Genomic DNA, 20,806 nt, shown 5'->3' on the forward strand with positions numbered 1-20,806 from the left:
CACCAGCTGTTTCGCTCTGTGCTCCGCCTGAACATCTGAAACGGTTTAGAGCCGGCGCAGTCAAAGTTTCCAGTATATTGTAAACATTCCTTTAACTCTAGTGAGCACGCTGACATATAACCCTCGCGCTAGGGGGCACAATGTAAAGTGTGAATAGAGGACACAACATTTATTTCATGACCTCAGTAAACGGAAAAAAAAACGGCAAGCTCAAGGGACAGACAACACGGCATTTTAGGACAAGTAAAGCACTCCAATTACGTTGGTCGAGTTTTAAAACTGCAAAAAGAACTGTCAACAAAGCGAGATTCTGTCATCAAGAAACAGCACCCTGCAACACAAATTCCAATTATTTGCAAATGTGTTTAGACATAATTTAAGCATAGCGCTTTTTTTAAAATATGCGATGCTGTGGAATATTCTAACAAGGCAGAGCCAGGGAAGTAGAGAGCCAGGGCGAGCCGGGCCGTGAACAGTGATGTAATTAGGGGGGAGGAGGGACGGTACCGGAGAAAAAAAAAACGGCAAGCTCGAGGGACAGACAACACGGCATTTTAGGACAAGTAAAGCACTCCAATTACGTTGGTCGAGTTTGTGCTTAATAAAACTGCAAAAAGAACTGTCAACAAAGCGAGATTCTGTCATCAAGAAACAGCACCCTGCAACACAAATTCCAATTATTTGCAAATGTGTTTTTAGTCATTTTTTTAAAATATGTGATGCTGTGGAGGGGGAGGGAGTTAAAGCACGGCAGGACTGTCGAGTCATGGCCTGCGGCCGTGAAACGTGAAGTGATTAATTAGGGGAGGAGAACTTTGCAGAGGCCGGCCGAGCGGGGGAAGTTGTGGGAGGGAAGCTGATGCCTTTGATGTGAGGAGGGAGATGCGCGTGCTTGTGTGGTCACGTGGTGACAGACTCACATGCACTGTGAAGAAACGCCAGTGAAGAAACGCCAGTGGTTTCACGAGTCGGATCAAGCCCTTGAATTTTCGCCTATTACATTCGCAAGCGAATGATAATAGGCGAAACCTAAAAAACCTATGGACTAATAAAAGATAATTTTTTTCCCTCCAAGTACTATTTTTGAAAAGGCAGCTCCTCCATCAGAAGAAAACGTGCTCATTTTTGTTTTTCGAACCGCCATCCGGGTTCCGCTACTAGGGCCGCGGTTGCCTAAAAAGTCTTTTGGGTGCAGCTAACGACGTTAGGTCGGGAGTTCTGGTTGGTCTAAGGGAGTTACCCTGGACTGACAGAAGCATCTTTTAGCAGAATCAACCTACCACCGCGGGCAGCACTCTAGAGAGGATGGAGTTTTCTGAAATGGAGAGGCCTGCCAAACAAACGAACTCTAGACACCAGTTGTGTACAGTGACGACAAGAAAAAGTTTTCTAATAATGTGCATTTGTATGATATTCAGTATGATGATATTTCTGATAGGATTCTCTCTTCATGTGACACTCGCACCACCTGCATACCCTACACCTCCTCCTACTACTGTTTCCCCTCATTCTTTCCACTCCCTTCCTGGCCATGAATCCCATAGGAGATTAGAATTCATTAATAACTCCTTCATTCAGCTCCTGCACCAGCACCAGTTAGTAATGAACACAACTAACTGTTGGGTATGTGGACTTATGCCTCACACGACGGATAAAGGTATCCCTTATCTAGTCCTACCTTTCAGTCATAATGGTTCCGTGTGGGCATACCGAACGATGTTCATATATGCACGAGAAATCCAAACCCTACGTGCTGTAAAAGACAACCTCAAGACTAGCGCCCTAGTAAAAGGCATAGTTGACATGATTAAGGAAGTAACTTCTTATGAAAATACCCCTAATGACGAGATACTTGCATATGTAGGTTGGAACGTGACCGGATATGGAGCTACTTTAAGTGAGAAACAGCAAGCGAAGAAATCTTCCCCGATCTGGATTGTACCCCATCAAGGTAACTTGTGTCTGCAAGGCACTGGCAGGAATCCCAGAGCTCAGTTAGGGAGAAGTATCTGTACAGAAACATATATTTTTGGGTCTCAGACTTCCACTGCGTTTTTAGCAGCTAAGGGTACTTATTTCATCTGTCATGATAGAGCCTATACATGGTTGCCCCCTGACTTCTCGGGCTCATGTTTCGTTTCATTCCTGTTACCTCCCGCCTACACAGCAGCGGCGGATTACCACAGGACAAGGGTAGTTAGAGGTGTCTTGAGTAAAGAAGACACTGCAGGTCAAGAATTTGGGGACTTTGCAAGAGGTTTTCTGCCGTTCTGGGGACCCATGGTAAACAGCAGGGACATAAGGCAATTGACAAGGGTAGTTGAGGCTACCGTGATTGAAACTACTGGTGCCCTTAGTAACCTGACTGCTGAGCTCCAGTCGGATCGTCTTATGACCCTTCAGAACAGGGTTGCTTTAGACGTCATACTTGCAGACCGAGGTGGGGTATGCAGATTGATCCAATCTAGTTGCTGCATTTTTATCCCAGATAACGCTCCGACGGTGTACCAAGCCATCTCCAACTGCATAAGATTTCCGAATCTATTCATGTGGATAAAGGAGATTGGTCATTAATGGGGTGGTTCTGGGAACTGATATCCAGCTGGGGATGGAAAATCCTGATGGTCATTGGGATGGTCTTAGCCATCCTTTTCCTGTTCAGTCTGTGTGTGCAGTGTGCTCCTGCAATATGTGGCCTTTGTGTTACATCATGTGTAAGGAAACCTGTATCAGGAGACGAGCTAAGTACTAGGATGATGTTACAGCAACACCTCAATGACTTTAGGAATATCGACCTCAACTCAGATTAGCATGAGAGTAGGTTAAGTTGCCTATGTAAGGGCAAAAGGAGGGTTTGTAGTACTGAAAATCCAAACTCGTATAACCATTCAGACGCAAGAATAAAACTTCATCGTACCACGACAAATTTAGTATCTAAAGACCGAGAATGGCGAGTACATTATGCACAAACATTTTCATCGCATTCGAAGGTTGCTTTCACCTCGAAATCGTCACTTATACCCTGAACCCCTGGCTTCCATTTTATATACGGCTGCCATTTTGTATGTTGCCCTTCACATAGGCTTAATCCAATATCATAAGGACAAGCACTCCTTGATTGACTTTTTCGTGACCTGGGCAGGTTTAAACCATCGCCCCAGGCCAACACGTTTGGTCAGCTCCTCTCCCAGTGGCCGGTCAAGATAGCATCTAGGCGCACCCGGCCATAAAACCCTTTCATCACGCATTCACCCTGCCGAATCTTGCCCACACCTGGCCCCGCTCCTTCTCTTTTCCTACTTGTTTTATGATGAGAACGTGCTCATTTTATTGGGAAAACGCCGATATCTGATTGAAATACCGGACCTTGCCGAGTAATTTATTATGTACCAGACAAACGAAATGTGAGCTTGTCATCATAACTCTGTTACTTATTTGTGGTCGAAATATGTGAATAGTATCCTGAAAATCTAGGAATGTTTGCCTGAAGCTTATTATTTTGTATAAAAAGAGAAGCCTGACTTTGTGATTTTGAAGCAGTCTCCTGAGAACATACTTCCATGTGTTGTACTTCTAGGACACTTGTTACCTTGGTTGCAGCCAATAAACCGATCTTTGACTTCACCTAGAAGACTCTGAGTTTCTGTGGTCTGAATCAGGAAAAGGACTCGAGGTCTTTGGGTGTGTATTCCCTGACACCGCTGGGTTACCGGTTAAGCACCGGTTCTGAAAAACACAGTACCTCAGCGGTGTGGCAGATCACCGCTAGGTGTCCCGCGCACGTCATGTTTCACGCGCTTCGCACATCTGTAACTCCTGGCGGCAGGCGCACGTCCGTTTCATTCACCCCGTGCAGTGAAGTGCGTCCAGCCACGTTGCTAATACAGGGGAAGTCAGTAGGCTATAATACTCACTGAAGCAGCGTTTTTTTACAGTAACAGAGCCACAGTCTGGAGATATATATATATATATATATATATATATATACACACACACACACACACACACACACACACACACACACACACAGACACACACACACACAAAGTGCCCGAAAGCATTAAGAGGGCACACACAGCGCTCGCACCTTCCGGTTATCTGATGCAGCTCGCCTTCATATTTCATCGTTTTGCATTTTGTGCCGACGCGTTTCAAGACTCTGTGCCTCTTCTTCATGGGCTGCTAGTTGAAAACACCACATCGTAGTCTCACCATCTGTTTATCAGGCTTTTATTTATTTCTATTCAGGTCCTTTAGTAGGCGGTGCTAAGTGCAACCTGTTAACTGTATCCTGGGACATGTAGTCTCAAAGGTGAGCATCATTGTTCTTTTGTAAGTTCGATGCGCATTTTAAAATTGAAGCATTTTCGTTTCCTTAGTAGGATTTCGAAATATCCAGGACGGGCTCATTAAGCATTTCGAGCGCTGTACTGTAATGGTTAAAAGCAGTTAAAAAAAAAACACAGTCTCACTTTCTCCATGACGGTGCTCATCTCCACGGCTGGGCTGCCGTGTAAATAGGTATACAAACAAAGTGCCCGAAAGCATTGAGAGGGCACACACAGCGCTCGCACCTTCCGGTTATCTGATGCAGCTCGCCATCATATTTCATCATTTTGCATTTTGTGCCGACGCGTTTCAAGGCTCTGCGCCTCTTCTTCATGGGCTGCTAGTTGAAAACACCACATCGTAGTCTCACCATCTGTTTATCAGGCTTTTATTTATTTCTATTCAGGTCCTTTAGTAGGCGGTGCTAAGTGCAACCTGTTAACTGTATCCTGGGACATGTAGTCTCTAACGTGAGCATCATTATTCTTTTGTAAGTTCGATGCGCATTTTAAAATTGAAGCATTTTCGTTTCCTTAGTAGGATTTCGAAATATCCAGGATGGGCTCATTAAGCATTTCAAGCGTTGTACTGTAATGGTTAAAAGCAGTTAAAAAAACCACAGTCTCACGTTCTCCATGACGGTGCTCATCTCCACGGCTGGGCTGCCATGTAAATAGGTATACAAACAAAGTGCCCGAAAGCATTGAGAGGGCACACACAGCGCTCGCACCTTCCGGTTATCTGATGCAGCTCGCCTTCATATTTCATCATTTTGCATTTTGTGCCAACGCGTTTCAAGGCTCAATTATAGATGCCATCAATCTTCTAGAATCTCAGGGCTTTGTGGACAACATGGAGAAGTCCGCGCTTTACCCATCTCAGTCCCTACAGTTTTTGGGCTTCCTCATAGACTCGGTCAAAGCCACCCTCAGCCTTCCGTCTCACAAACTGCCAAGAAAAGACACAAACTCAGGAGAACACTGTCCAGTCACAGGTACCACTATGACAACTGGCATGTAAAGTGGGACTTCTCTTGTTCTCTATTCAGACCATTTTCCCAAGGCTTTTCCATTATTGGGCCCTACAACGCCTAAAGATATCTCACCTCCACCAGAGCCTTACATATTCCCAATCCATCCCACTCCAGCAGAGGCCTGAGAGAAGATACAATGGTGGATCTCCCATATGGAGGCCTGGCACGGTCAGGTGACCTTTGGCTCCCAACCCGATCTGGTGATGGAGTCGGATACCAGCAGGTCAGGCTGGGGCGCTTGCTGCGGAGAATTTACCACAGGAAAATGGACCTGCACATCAACTGTTTGGAGTTGATGGTAGGCTCATTCGCTCTGAAAAGGTGAAACAAAGACAAGATTCAATGCTCAGTTCTTATGAAAATGGAAAATGTGTCGCCGGTCCGCTACGTCAACCACCTGGGGGGAACAAGGTCACGGACCCTGTCAGATCTGGCTCGCACACTCTTGAATTACTGTCTAGACAATCACATTTCTAAGTCAACAGAGAACCTCTCTGGTCAGTGTAATCAAGTGGCAGATTGGCACTCCCGACCTTGGCTAGATGTCAGCACGTGGAAATTACATTCCCAGATATTTCAACAGATTCAGGAAATGTGGCGCTCGTTCTCCATAGACCTATTTGAGTCTCGTCTGGATTCTCAACAGGACAGATATTGTAGTTGCAGACTGGACCCCAATGACGTCGCCATGAACGCATTTCTCCAGGACTGGAGCAAGGAGACAGCAGAAGCATTTCCTTCATTTTCGATGATAATGAGATTATTCACACAAGTCCCCAGGCAATGGGCAGATCGGTGATGGTCACCCCAATCTGGAGGTCTCAAGTCTGGTTTCCAGCGGTGATGGAACTTTCTTGGGCTTTTCCAATCCCTCTAACCCTATTTCTGTATCTCCTCCGGGATTCCCCAGGACAAAAATCACCCCGAGGTTGTGGCATTTATCTAATGGCCTTGAGGATTACTGGGAACAATGGAAAGTGCCGGGCATTTCACAAAAGGCTGCCTTTTTACTCTCCAGAATGTGGGCAGATAGCACTAACAAAAAATACCACTCTGCCTGGTCTAGATGGCTGGGTTGGCGTCTCCAACGTCAAGTGAATCCCTTGGGGGCAGATGTTGTCCATGTTTTGAACTTTCTAGTGAATGTGGCCTTAGAAGGTTTGGCTTACAGTTCAAGAAATGCATTCCGATCAGCAATTTCGGCAGGCCATTTGGCGGTGGAGGGTAACCTGGTTGAGGAACATCCTCTGGTGTGCAAACTCTTAAGGGGTATCTGATGTCGCTCCCTCCTGAACCCAGATATTCCATCTTGTGGAACGTAAATAAAGTCTTGTACCTTCTCAAGTCTTGACCTTCTGGCAACTACCTGTCCAGAAAACAATTGTCAAGAAAATTGCCAAGGTTGTTGTGTTTAATTTCATGCCAAAGGGTCTCTGATGTTCGGGCATTAGACATAACAGGTACAGTATTCACCACAGAGGGGGTAACTTTTCACATTGCTCGTCGAACAAAGTGTAATCAAAACATTGCGTCATATCCAGCATTCCCAGATGTGCCTAAGTTATGTGTTGTTTGAACAATAAAGGCATATGAAACTGTGATGGAGGACTTATGTCCTCATGGAGAAACATAACTGTTGATTGCTCCTACCAAGACTCATAAGGCAGTTTCTTCCTCTACAATTGCCAGATGTGTCAGATAGACAATGCAAGAAGCAGATATTGCTATATCCCAATTTGGAGCTCGCTCAGTGAGGAGAGCCATGGCATCTAAAGCTTTTCTTTGGGAGCTAGATAAGAAGATATCCTCAACACAGCTGACTGGTCGTCTAACTCTACTTTTAAAAGGTATTACCTTAAACCAGTTTCAAATCAGGCAACCCTAGTGGTGGAAAAGCTTTAAACTAGCCTAATCCTCGCCTCCAGGTCCTGACATAGAATGAAAAATGTCCTAGCTATTGTAATGGAAAGTTTCAATTCTATTAAGGACATGGATGCGAGGAGTAGCCCACCCATGTTCTCTAAGATATTTTATAGACCCACACGTTGGAGTATGAAGAAGTCAATGTAACTGTGCTTTGACATGATATGTACAATATATTTGATGGCTAAGACATTGCTGAATTTTAAATATGTTAAATTTTAAATGTTTCTCGCTGCTATTTGCAATCAGCATTCGAAAAAGATAACAGACAATTTAAATTATGTTCCCTCTTAGGAGCAGAAACTAATAAGCAGGAATAAAGTTCAGAAAAGCATCCTGTGTTCGCAGGAAGAAAGAGGGAGATAGAGAGCGTGTGGTGATCATTATATGAAGCTGTCGCTTTCTGATTGGAGGAATTTTTTTGTTGTTTTCCCAAGGACTTATGGGAAATGTAGTTTGTTTAAAAAAAAAAAACATTAAAAGATGTAAAAGGCTGCTGGTTAATTAAAGTGAAGAAAGTAAAGCCTAACACTCGACTTTGTGTCCGTAACAGAATTTAAACTTTATGCTACGATAGCTCAGCCATTTTTCGTTGTGCTGCAATTAGACCATTCTACCTTGTTTTTAGGTAAAGGGCACTGGCATCTGGTTAGAATGGACCCAGTGCACATCAGTCAAAAAAACATCAGTACCAGTGGCAAAAAGTTGGTGCGACCTTCAAAAAAAGGGGCACTTTAGTACACGAAGCAATGCCTTATCCAATTATTTTCTCTTAGTATGTTACTTCCTAGCAACTAAATCCTAATGACCTGTTCTTTGAGACCTGATTTACACTGCCTGGAGAAGTGTTTATATAGTTGTCATACTGTCACTCGTCTTATAAAAAAAGCCCTTAAAAATAATATAATTTCTTTGCTGAGGTTCCACATGACATTTCCCACAAGTCAGTCATTTGTTTACAGCCAAGATTCAAAATAATACAGATTCAGGTAGGGGGTGCTTGTTTGCAAGAAAACAAATATAAATAGTAGAGAAAAAACTTACCATAATCACAGTCTTTGCTTGATCACAATATTGTAAATCACCATATCGCACTGATCGGCGCCCCTTTATTTAAAACAGACAAAAGGTTTAAGGCAAACTTTAAACTGGCACAAAGAAAACATTACAGCACAATAAAATATACTTTAGAACTATGCGGTATTAGCATAATTCTTAGGACTTGCGGCATGTTAAGTAAGTGCTAGAAATGCACTTGGGAAAAGAAAACACTTATAAGTAATCCACACAAACTATTACAGAACGATGTTGTCAGTAATAAAAATAAATAAAAGGAAGGATGTTGATATATGAAACTGAGTGTCTGATTAAAATGCGGCCATCAAACGTGGAACACACTTCACACATAACGTAGATGTTCTTCATCAGCAGTTACTTTCAGATTACCAACATTGCTTGGACTGTGCCATGTGTCATCTCCTAAAGTTGTTATACTCTTTATTTACACCGCTTCAAGTCACGTCTTGAAATAAACCACACTGGTCAGTCCCTTAGATGAAGTAGGATGGCATATGGGATCAAGTAAAAAAAAAAAAAGTCCCTATGTGATTACAAGACCATTGATTAAGAGACTGTTATCATCCCCACTAACCCGGTATCATCCCTACTGCCTGTATTGTTAAGTCATATTTTTATTATTGACACCAGCAGAGTGAATTGTGCACCTGCTCTGCAAGTGGTTACAAAACAGAGTATTGCATTCACAGAAGGCATGAATAGTCTTGTAGGTTTTGCTGATGGGAGGAGATGACTTTTTGTTAAAATATCTTACATTATGTATAAAAAGCATATTCATTAATAACTGGAGTAACAGAGATTCTGTATTCTCTCAGCAGAAGATATGCACGAGGTTCTCAAACTGGATGGAGCTGAATTACCTATATGCCTACAAGCTTCCTCTGTAGGAAATGAGAAAATGGCATGTTCTTCTAAGAAATCCGTTAGTGTTAAACAAAGACTGGCGAGGAGCAATATAAGTTTGGTAAGGAAGCAGTGACTTGTGCTACTCCATCGCTAATGTGGGGTGCCCTTACACCTATCAATGGCTTCTATTTTAACAAGCATCTCAACTAAAAGAGCATTCTTATTTAGGAAATCCCATTCATCTAACAATTGGGATAAATGGGGACAACAGTTTCTAGAAATCTCACTGACTTTGAAACACTGCTGCAACTTTGAAGCAGACTGCCAGCATCCACAGCAAAGAGGACTGTGCTACGTAAATGGTGCTTTAGAATCGTAACTAGCCATTCTGGATAGCTTCCAAACTTACATAGCCAGGAGCATTGTTTTAACAATTATCAAGTCCACTTAAGTTGGACAGATTAACTGGGATACTCATAGCCTATTTGTCGCCACCTGCCCCACCTAAAAACAAATTCTCTGCCGGATTCTCCTTTTGGAAAACATCATTTATCATTCCACTTTGTTCCATCCACCTCTAATATTTTTGTAGCAAGCCATCTTCAATGTTAAAAGCTCATAATGATCATCAACGGTGGAAAACATTCTCATCGGATAGCTGGGAGTAGTTCACCAAAGCTCAATAATTAATTGTGTTAATAATAAACACCTCTTGAAGGCTGAAGGAGTAGATCTTTAATTGTTGTTTCAACACACCCCGTCAAAGCATCCCCCCCCTACAAAAGCAAGCAATTGATCCCAATTTTTAACAATAGGACAGAACATGGAACCACAAGAGCTCCGGTATTTGACGTAACACTAAGAAGCAGTGACCGAAGGTCAGCACATAAGTACAAATTATAATAAATCTCCCTTAAAACAATTGTAAATAGCAGACTGCCAGTATAAATGCACTATACAAAACAATACTATTGGCAGTGAAGTGATAAAATTGTACAAACAAATGTCATGAAACAGGTTTAACTAAGTAAGTACCTGTTGGGGAGAGAATGTCCCCTGCACGGTGTAATGTGCAGTTTCCCTACCCTGAATGCACTTCTACATGTTGTCTAGTATCATGGCTTTCGATTTTGGTCCAAGCCTCAGTTATCTAGTGTGCAAAGAGGCTTGGGTATGTCCCATGACATCAGTGAGGTCCTTGACTTGTTCTGTGACCTGCAGGGACAACACCAAGCGTGCCCTCGTTGAGAAACAATGGACTTCTGTCCCCATCGTAGTATAGAGTGACGGTGACAGCATACAGTCTTTTGTGAATTCACAGTTGTGACAAGACCTTTCTGTGTTTCACTTGAGTGGAGGCCAAACGGCCAATGCGTGTAAAGTTCCACTTTCATGCATTTATCCAGCTCCTAGCACTAACATCTCAACTGTATGTTATGCATGTGTGTATAGTCTGTGTGGTACATGCATATGTATGAGTGAAACAAAGAAATGGAGCCCTCTGAGGTCCATCTTGATGCCCCTGGTATAACCTTTTGTACACAATGGAGGTGAGGTGTTATTCCCAGACAAAGGAAGCGTACTGCTGACGTTCCTGAAGATGAAACTGAGACGAAAGGAGGCAAAGCTCCACAGAATGTTTAACTATTTTTGAGTAAGGAGTTGATGATCAAATTTCCTGAAGTGCTGCCAATTAGTAGATGGTTTGTATGAAGGGTGGGACTGCAGGCTCTTTTGCACATGGTGAAGGGACCCCTGGGTTGAGGTCTAGACTTTTGTCTTTCCCTAAACATTTTTTCAGATTGGCTGATGACAGCCAGGTGCAGAAAACTTGCACCTTTTGGTGCTCTGTTGAAAGTGCTCAAGGCTGGAGATTAGAATGCTGTGAAAGGCTGTGTCTGGAGAGCAGATGGGAAAAGAGGCTTGAACGGAGAACCTCCTCAAACCGGCCATGAAAGTACAGACATCTCCCGTCTCCTTTTACTGTATACAAGTGACAACTTTGTTTTCAAAGTTTCAAGTTCTTTATGACCATGGAAACAGAGCGGAAATCTGACTGACTGTCATCTTCCCAGAGGTGAGGGAACATCACCTGAATCTACCCTTTACTGAAGCGCCTTCAACTATCATGAAGCACTTAGAAGTCAGCCTACCTACGGAGAGAGGAAAAGAGCATGTCAATCCTGCAAGGGGAGGCGCTGTCTAAGAGAAGTGAGGTGCAGCGTGACCAGATGCAATGGATCTGTAGAAGAGAAAGATTGTGTGGAACAATCCGCTGGCTCCAGTGACAGGGGGCCAATGACTCTCCACTGCCAATTCTGGCAGAAATCACGAAGCTGCGGCATGACCTGAGTCACTGCTCCCAAATAGTGAAGCTGCAGTGCTGATGGTCCCCATGTAGGCAGTGAAGCCTGTGTGAGGCCTAACCTCCTGCTCGAGCCCAACCTTTGAGTGGCCACACTGATCTACACTTCATCAGCTTGAGTGTGGCAGCCTTGAACACCCATCAGACCAGCCGTGAGAGATGCAGCACTTCCCCAAACAGCCAGTCTCTGATATCCTGAGCTGCTGCCACATCATCGATGCAACAGCAGAGGCCCCAAGAGCAACAGGCAGGCTAGAACTGAGGCTAGAAGGAGAAATAAGAGCAGCAGGCCAAATGTTGGACTGAGAGACGTGTTGGATGAGGAATACTGAACCGGCAGATAAACAGTGTGCAATTACAAGAGTGCAGGAGTAATCTGCACCTGAGCCTAATCCTGCTAGGTATTGACCCATGGAGGCAATCACCTGAACAATAAGGAGGAGGCCAAGGATAATAGTGGGAAAAGGTGCAGACACTTCAGTGCTAGGACACTTAATTGCATTGTGCACATTTTCATATGTGCAATATGTACTTCTAGTGTACATGGAAGTGCTTTTCTTCTTGAAAGGCAAAACCTCTGTTGGCCAAGCATTTATTATACTCTGTGTCTAATGACTGGTGAACTTGAGCACCCCAACTTTACCTCCTTGAGGGGCCTGTGACTGCTCGCAATCACTATCACTGAGAGCCAAGTGCTGAAGGGCTCGCCCACTTAGCAGAACCTTAAGACGGACCCCGGGACATTAGAGGCAAACTACCTCCATCCCCATGGTTGAGACTTGTCTCATGACACTTAGTATGGTCGGAGATTATTATTATTGCCATATGCATTGTAAAGAGCGCCTGTCATTTTTTCAGGTATAAGTGACAGCCATAAAAGAGGTAGCATTCAAATCATTGTTTTGTTCATGGTACTTGGTTATTTTGCGCATTACTCGAGCACTCGCTACCAACGAACAGTAAAACAAGCATGCAAGTCTACACCAGAGCTGCTGTTGTTAAGGGTGTTTAAACTGATGGGCTTGAAAATTACCAGGAATTTCCTCATTCCTGCATTTTGCGAGAGGAAGTCTAGGGCTAGCTCTGGCAATAGGGTCAGATACTGTAAGAAAAACGAGATCCAGACAAAATATAAATGGTGCCGCCAGTAGGTAATTGTGATTTGTGACTTTCAAGACACAATGTTTGTGTGGTACATGTGGAACCTTGCCACTCTAGGGATCTGTCCCTACATATTAGTTTCCCTGGCAGTGAAGTTCTTAATTCAAGTTTGCACGTTTTATGTGGTGTAAGGCCTCCAAGGATGTTTGACCTTTTTCCAAGATCTTGAACTCCACATATTCACCTTGTGCATGAGCCCTTACATTTCAATGTTCTAACTGAGATGCTTCTGCGCGAGCCACAATCTGTAGCAACTGTCCAGGTGCTGGAAGACCAGGGCTTCCCAAGTGTCTAATCCCAGAGAATGCTATGAATCACGGATAGCTAACCCACTGCTCGTTATGAGAAAAAAAACTTTTTTTTAATAAGTAGCTAAAACAGAAAACAGGCTGTAAAACAAATCTAAAAATGACTGTTAGAGCGCAATCAAGTACATTTGAAATATGCTTTACTCTCCCATTATAGAGGATAGGCAAAATAAACATTTTAGTCGCTATGGGGTTTCAATTACAAATAGGTCTGCCCGCTTCATTAAATGATCAGGACAAAGGGATGAATTGGATGATCATGGGCTGTGAAACAGGTTGTGGTAAAGAATTAAGGTATTTTTTACAGAAACGTATTCTCCACAGCAAAACGTGCAAGATGAGTTCGGACTGTGCAGTAACACAGAATAGGTAAACGTAACAAACTGACTTACATCTCTGTCGACTGTTGTTGCAAAGGCAATTGCCTCCTTCTGTGAGCAGTTGACAGCTTTCTGAAGGGTGTAAATCACTTGTTCGTAAGTGTGAACCTCGTCATTAAAAAGCATGCAGAAGAAGGTATCATCCTTATCACTATGAAAAAAAAGAATACGCATTTTATAAAGAATTGGCGAAAGCAGTTACAAGAGTAGCATCACAAAATGGAGGTTGTGATATATAGGGAACTTGTTTCAAGTCTAGCAATATATACACTAGGCTTGTCCCACCTTTCATCCTAGGAATCACTCCTACAGTATAAAATGACAGCAGTACTAAACATCCAGACACAGACAATCACAAGAGTAATTGTTCAGCAACTCACTCAGGGGTTATATGGACCACTTGACATTCATTGCTTCTAGAATATTGTCACATGCTGTATTGCACTGATGTCATTTAATGCAGAGTTCCGAAAGAATGATGTGTTAAACTGACAATACACTTCTAATGGCAACGCTACCACTGAGGGAAAATTCATAGGAACTGAATCTAAGATATCCTTCAATTATTAATGGGTTTATGATAATATTCCTTCAAAATGCTGCACTTCTGGTACAGTTAATTCTAGGCACAAATAGCACATAATAAATTTTACTTTTTCGCGTTGTGACCCAGGTTCCCTAAACACCATATTACTACAACGTTACCTCTCATTAAGGTGATGTCAAGGGCTCACACGCTCTAAAGCACAACACTGGTAACTGAAAAGCTACTAGACAAATAAAAACGTTGTTTGATGCTGGACTATTTTAAATACTGATATGTGCACACTTTGAGACCATCATTTAACTGTCTCAATTCAAGTAAACCAAATAAAATCTTGCAGGAGAAAAGAGCAAAATCATACTTACACACAATCCAACCCTAACGGCAATTCATTTTCTTTCTCCCACGTTAAAATGTCTACTGCATACTGAAACATGATTGCATAAATATTGTATGTCCTCGCAATCATATCTTCTGATAAATGGACAAGGGGATCCTGTAAAGATGAAACACGTTTTCAGTAAGAGGGTGAACTATACATCTGAAAATACATTAATATTGCAGAAAAGAAGCATGCAAAGAAAAACTATAAAATTACCTCAATTGAGACTTTTTTACACCTAGTCCTAAATTCTACACTAATGGGTACAAAGTCAACTGGTGATGGGCCCACAAGCAGTAGACCTAATTTAAACTTCGCCTTTCGTTACGAACGGAACACTGTTTACTTCCCATTTCACTGTTTGGCCAATAATCTTCACTAGTTCTGAAACAAAGTTGAGCAATGCTGTGCCTCATGTTGCAGGGTTGGTGTGAGAATATTGGGAGTGGTAAACAACCATGGACTAGTCACCATAAGGGTAACCTATCCTATTGTCCTAGTTCTTTCACACTCCCAATTAATGGGTAATCAGCTCCTCATACTTAAAGGTATCACAACATCAAACATAAAACTCCAGTAAGCTAAAACCAGAAACTTAAACAAGATTCTTATTCTCACTGGTAACCAATGTAACTTTGCGAAATAGAATGAAATAGAGGCGCGCTGTGATAATTTAAATAAAATGTGTGCTGCAGTGTTCTGCACCACTTGTAGATGCTTGATAAGGTAATCTGGGAGGCTAAGATAAAGCCAATTGGCATAATCAAGTCTAGAAGTGACCAGGGCATGAACTAATGAACTCTGGACATCCAGTGGAAGCAAATATACACTTTTTTTAGAGCCCTCATAATCCCAAAACAGGATCTGACCACAGAAGATACCCGAGATTTAAAAAAAAGAAAACTGGCTAGCAAATTGAATGCCCAGGTTCCTGGCCACTACTGCTATGGAACCTCCCCTGGCCAACTACCTTTCCCAGTCGAGGGCAGGGGCAGGGCCATACAACAAAATGTCTGTTTTATCAGGGTTGCATTGCAGATTATTGGCCCTCATCCAACTCATAACTGCTGCCATACCGCCAGACAGCTTTTTTTTGACAAAATAAGCAGAGTGTCATTTGCATAGGATATGCCCTTAATACCAGAGTATTCACCTAGAGCAGGCGGAGGGGACATATAGATATTAAACAATATTGGACTCAATGATTAACCCTGAGGTATACACCCTGCATGAGGATCTTGGTGGTAGAATAATAGGGGGCAATCCATACTGCCTGTCCAAAAAGGATCGGACCCACTCCCATGCCATACCTCCCACCCCATTATCAGACAGGCGCTGCAGAAGGATGGCATGGGAGACCGAATCAAATGCTGTGGAAAGATCTAGTAGTGCCAGAGCAGCGTTTCAGCTCTAATCCAGGATCAATTTAATGGAATCCACAACCAAGTAACACAGTTTCTGTGCTATGCTGGGGCTGAAAGCCTGATTGCGAGAGATGCAACATCTTGTTATTATCAGATACTCCGAGAGCTGAGAGTCAACAATCTTTTATGAATTTAGGGAGCCGCAAGGAGATAGGACAGTATAATTTAACTTCTGACCTATCTGCTGTTGTATTTTTCAGAAATGGGACTAACTTAGCCCGTTTCCAAATAGATGGCACTTATCTTGTCTGCAACAAGATATTAAAAAGTTTAACGTATACAGGATTAATGTCAACCACCTCCGGCTGGATAAATGGTGGGGCGAGGTCCATTAGAGAACCTTATCTAGACCTTAAAATAGCTGCTTTAACTACTCAGGATAATTAACTTACATTTCAATAGTTCAAAGGCTAGTGGCAGTGTCTGTTTCGTCATTGAAGCCAGTGCTACAGCTAACAGACTAAGAATGGAGATTCAGCCACATTATTACAATGTTTTCCTTTAAAAAAACTCCTTGCTTAGTGCATAGTTCTGAGCAGGCTTTAACAGGGGAAGCAGCCACTTTGGGGTGCAAGAAGTTCAGGACAATCTTAAATATCTACTGTAGCTTATCATCAGCCCCACACACTTTCATGGTGCAATAACTGCTCTGTGCTTGTTGTATAGCTGTGTGGTATTCCTTTAGAACCTCATTATAACTCCTCTTATTCAGAGGAGAAGAATTTATTTGCCAAATCCTATCCAGTGTTTTACAAACAAAATTCTCCTCAGCAAGGATAGAAGAAAACTATGGTACAGATGTTTAGTGCGGATTTTCAAGGGGGCAAGCTGGTCCTCTCCAGCCTCCAAACTACTGATTGACTACTAAATCATCTTTGTTTACAACGCCTGTCAAGATAGGCAGGATAGCTTCAAAAACATTTGTTAACTCTGATGTCTTAACTTTATTCCAGGCCCTAAACGTGGTGGAGACATCGCAATGTTCCTGAAAATAATCCAGCCTCTTAAGCGAGGAGAATGGGATCAACAATGATCTGACCATGAAATTTCGAGGGTGTTTCCAAATACTAATTTAGCATTGGAAAATATTAGATCTCCTGTATGCTCTGCTATCTGAGTCAGACCTATAGTGCCCAAAGTCAAGTTGAAAGAAGCTAGAATCTAAACCAATGATCCAGCTAAGGGGTCTTCAGAGTTGTCTGTGTGCAAGCGTAAAATAGAGTAAAATTGGCATACTGCAAAATCTCATGTGCCAGCGCCTCATCCAGAGAGTTAAACTCACGAGCATAACCCGGCAGTCGATAAATTAAGGCTCTGAAAAAAAGTTTGTACTGAACAGGAGATATAGAAGCCGTGAGCTTCCGCTCTTGTAAGATTCTCCAAAGAAGAGGTAGTACAATTTAAACTCTCCTTAAAGGCAATTGCTACTACCTCCTCTTTTACCTTCCCTATCTAAGGGTACTTAAGTATAATTCACTGGAAAGGTTACCTGCATATCTAGGTCTGAATCTCCACATATCCAAGATTCGGTCGTAAACAGTAATTGACAGCCCTCCAGAAGATTACAGATGTGTAAGGCATGTCATCTTAGCAGTGATACAGTATCCATGAACACGGAGAACAATTCACAACATTGGTAAAGTTAAATCAGGATACAAGATGACAGCAATATGCGATGGGGACATCTTTGCACCGTCCAGTAACACTAAACAGTACAAGAAGGAGGCTGGAATAAAAGTAGGGTTGAATTCTGCCCTGATAAAAGGAAAGCACTCTGTACAGCAACATTATGCAGTGGCTCTTTAGCACAGGAATCACTTATCTCAGAAGACTAAAAAATTGCTGTTCAGAAAAAGAAATCAGTTACAACTTTGGGATAAAATCAATGGGGAGAGGAGTGTGATATGTCGGAGAGACATGGCAGGTAGCCAGAGTTAGGTGCAAATGACAAATGTCTAACTACTTAACCTTCAAGTTTACACCGAGTAGCTGATGCAAAGAAGCAGTCTGATATTCGTTGGTTGGGGCTGAACACTGAGCGCAACATGCAAAACTTGACAGTACAATAAGACTTTGAAAAGAAACATTGACATGCGGAGGTTAACTCTTTGTACCATATTCTCGTTCTTGTTTGATCTACCTATGCTCACTTAAATTCCCCACCGAAAAGGAAAGACAGCTGACAAAGTGAGAGATGCACTTAGCTTAGGTGTATTTTGAAGAGCTAGAGCATGACATATTTCGTCCTGTAGAAAAATATTTGCCCTAGTTACCCCAAAAATAGATTTTTCTTCTTCTTCTTCTTGTACCAATATAAGAAAACATTAAACATATAAACACTTTTTGCATAACTCTTTTGAAACACTGCAACCAAATAGATACATATTCATTACCTCTGTCTCACTTTCAGACATATTAAGCTCATGCTTCTGACAGCAGGGTCCTTCCTTCCATGCTTCAGTATCGCCGCAATCACAGAAGCCTCCTCCACCTGAAGTTGTCATCTATAAATATTTCAATAACATTTAGCTAACTATGAATTAAAATAACACTGCACATTAAATGTAGTTTAAATGTAAGCACAGTCTATTAATCAAGACCATGACATATTTATTACTATTTTTTTAGAGAGTATTATGCAGAAGATCATGAAGCTAGTTATCAATGGACATGATCAGGTGTGCTCCATTCAAAGCACTTCCACAATTGCACCTTTTACGTAATCTCCTCAATAACACTGCAGTGCACAGACAGGATGGGAGCGTTTCTAGCAATGCCAGTGCACTATGAGACATGGACTTGTCCCTAATAGACAAATAGGTGCTGTCAAGGAAATGTGATATGCAGTAGGATACAGAAATGTTGCTATAAATTTCCAGGTCATGCTGCGAACTGGCACCAGAGCATAGCAGAATACACAGTTTCTAAAGAACCCCGTGCGCAGGTTATGAAAGATTGTTATATGTATGTATGTATAAGGTATTTATTTAGCGCTAACCTAGCCACAAGGCAGAGCAGTGCTGTACATGATCAAACACCACCATAAAGTCAATGGGTAAGAGAAGAGGAAGCTGGGTTGTGAATGACTAATGCATTGCGACGTAGTGTTCTTTAAAGAGGTAAGCCTTCAGCTCTTCTCAAAATTGGCGAAGTACTGGACAGACTTTATGGCTAAGAGGATGTTGTGCCATATTAATGGGTGCATAAATGGAATACACCTGCTATTTTGTGTTTCTTTTTTTTACACTTCTCGGTCTGCAGTTTGATGGTGTCCTGGCTGCAGGTGTGTCTAAATCCATCAGAGATGATGAGATTGTCTGCAAGAGGAGTGGGGGTGTTGGTCAGCATCGCTTTATAAAGGATGCAGTTGGTCTTGAAGATAACGCAAGACAGCAAGGGAAGTCAACAGAGGTCCGTTAGAATGGGAGTGATGTGATCATATTTCTTCAGTGCCTGGATGAGATGTGCTGTGGCATGTATAATGTCCTTAAGGGGTGTCAGTGTAGACTCTAGGAGGCCTTGGAGCAGGGCACTACCACCATCCAGATGCAAGAATACAAGAGCTTAATTGGGAACAGATGTGTCCATGGACACAGCTGCAACCGGTAGGAAGCTCATAACGGCACAACAGACTTGGATACGGGGACAGCTCTGAGCAGATACTCGCTCCGAAGGAGAATATACTGATTTTAATGGTGATGCTCGGTGGGTGGGGGGTTGGGGTGAGGGGTGTGATGACTAATGATGACATGTTTGTATTGTAGTTACGTAATAAAATGCAAATAAAAGTGTTAAAAAAAAAAAAGAATACAAGAGCTTGAATAGAAAGTGCCTTTCTCGATGAAAAGGTTTCACTTTCTTTAGAAGAGAGCTGGTCCTGGGAAGTCTTGATGTTTTGGCAATGTGTTTCCTGAGGGTGTTTAGAGTGAATCCAAGTGATGGTATTCAGTTAAAGTTGGGGTTCGAAGCCATCAAGGTTTAGGTCATTGAGCCAGGTTTGATCTGGATCATATTTATTATTCTTGGTAAATAACAGGAACTCTTTCATGGTTGGAATGAGCTTCAAGTACACTGGACATTCAAGTTTGTATAATGTTCAAACAGTGTTTGAAGCGTTGGATGATTGAAGCAGAGGAGACTTTCAAGTAGATTTGTGTGTCATTAGCATATTAGTGAATTTGGATTTTATTATCTGCTTGTAGAGCACCAAGCAGCTCCATGCAAAGGTTGAAGATGACAGGAGAATGGATGGAGCCCTAATGAACTCCACAAGTGACAGATTTTTTTGTGTCCTGGAAGTGCCCCTTTGAACAAACTGTATTCGGTTTTGAACAGTAGGATGAGAACCACTGAAGGACGTGGTCAGTAAATCCCGTTTGAGTGGAAGTCTGATGAGAGGTCCAGCAATATGTTAATGTTAATGTTAATGTTATGGGGGATTTATAAAGTGTGCGGCTACTCCGAGGAGCGTCTGAAACTAAGAAGCTCAGGTTCATGTCTAAGGGAAGGAGGCAACAAATTCCATAGTCTGCCCACTACCACCTGGAAGGAACGACCCCCCATCCTGGTCCGAGAGAATTCTGGCACCAGTAACAGATGTTGTGTCGATGACCTCAAGGTCCTGGCTGGGGTGTAGGGTAACATTTTCTTCCTGATGTACTGAGCCCCACTATTATGCAGAGCCTTAAAGGCCAACACAAGAGACTTAAAATCAATCCTGTTTTGAATTGATAACCAGTGAAGAGTTTTCAAATGACTCGAAATGTGAGTCCTAGGCCCAGCCAGAGAAATCGCTCTGGCTGCCGCATTTTGCACGACCTGAAGGCGTCCCAGCAAGTAATTCGGAATGCCCAGGTAAAGTACATTGGCATAATCCAGTCTTGACATAATCAAGGCTTGGACTACCGTCTTCCTATGGGGCAGTGGTAGCAGTGGTAAGAAGTTCCTCATCATTTTTAGGAGCCTAAAACAAGTGCCGGTCACAGATTGAACCTGTGACTTCATAGAGAGATACGAGTCAAGCATGACTCCAAG

The 20,806-nt window shown here is 42.5% G+C and overlaps 1 protein-coding gene across 2 annotated transcripts in view; it reads right to left on the bottom strand.

Moving 5' to 3' along the window:
• The window catches only part of UBR2 (ubiquitin protein ligase E3 component n-recognin 2), a 1,610,484-nt gene that overhangs the window by 1,437,430 nt on the left and 152,248 nt on the right, over window positions 1-20,806 (bottom strand). For both annotated transcript variants that reach the window (XM_078649714.1, XM_078649715.1), the window contains exons 4-7: window positions 18,166-18,276; window positions 14,332-14,462; window positions 13,435-13,573; window positions 8,330-8,392 (exon numbers count right to left, since the gene is read on the bottom strand). In XM_078649714.1, the coding sequence (XP_078505840.1) occupies window positions 8,330-8,392; window positions 13,435-13,573; window positions 14,332-14,462; window positions 18,166-18,276 (444 nt within the window). The remainder of the gene's footprint in view (window positions 1-8,329; window positions 8,393-13,434; window positions 13,574-14,331; window positions 14,463-18,165; window positions 18,277-20,806) is intronic.

This window comes from Lissotriton helveticus, chromosome 6 (assembly GCF_964261635.1).
Source record: "Lissotriton helveticus chromosome 6, aLisHel1.1, whole genome shotgun sequence".
Taxonomy (NCBI): domain Eukaryota; kingdom Metazoa; phylum Chordata; class Amphibia; order Caudata; family Salamandridae; genus Lissotriton; species Lissotriton helveticus.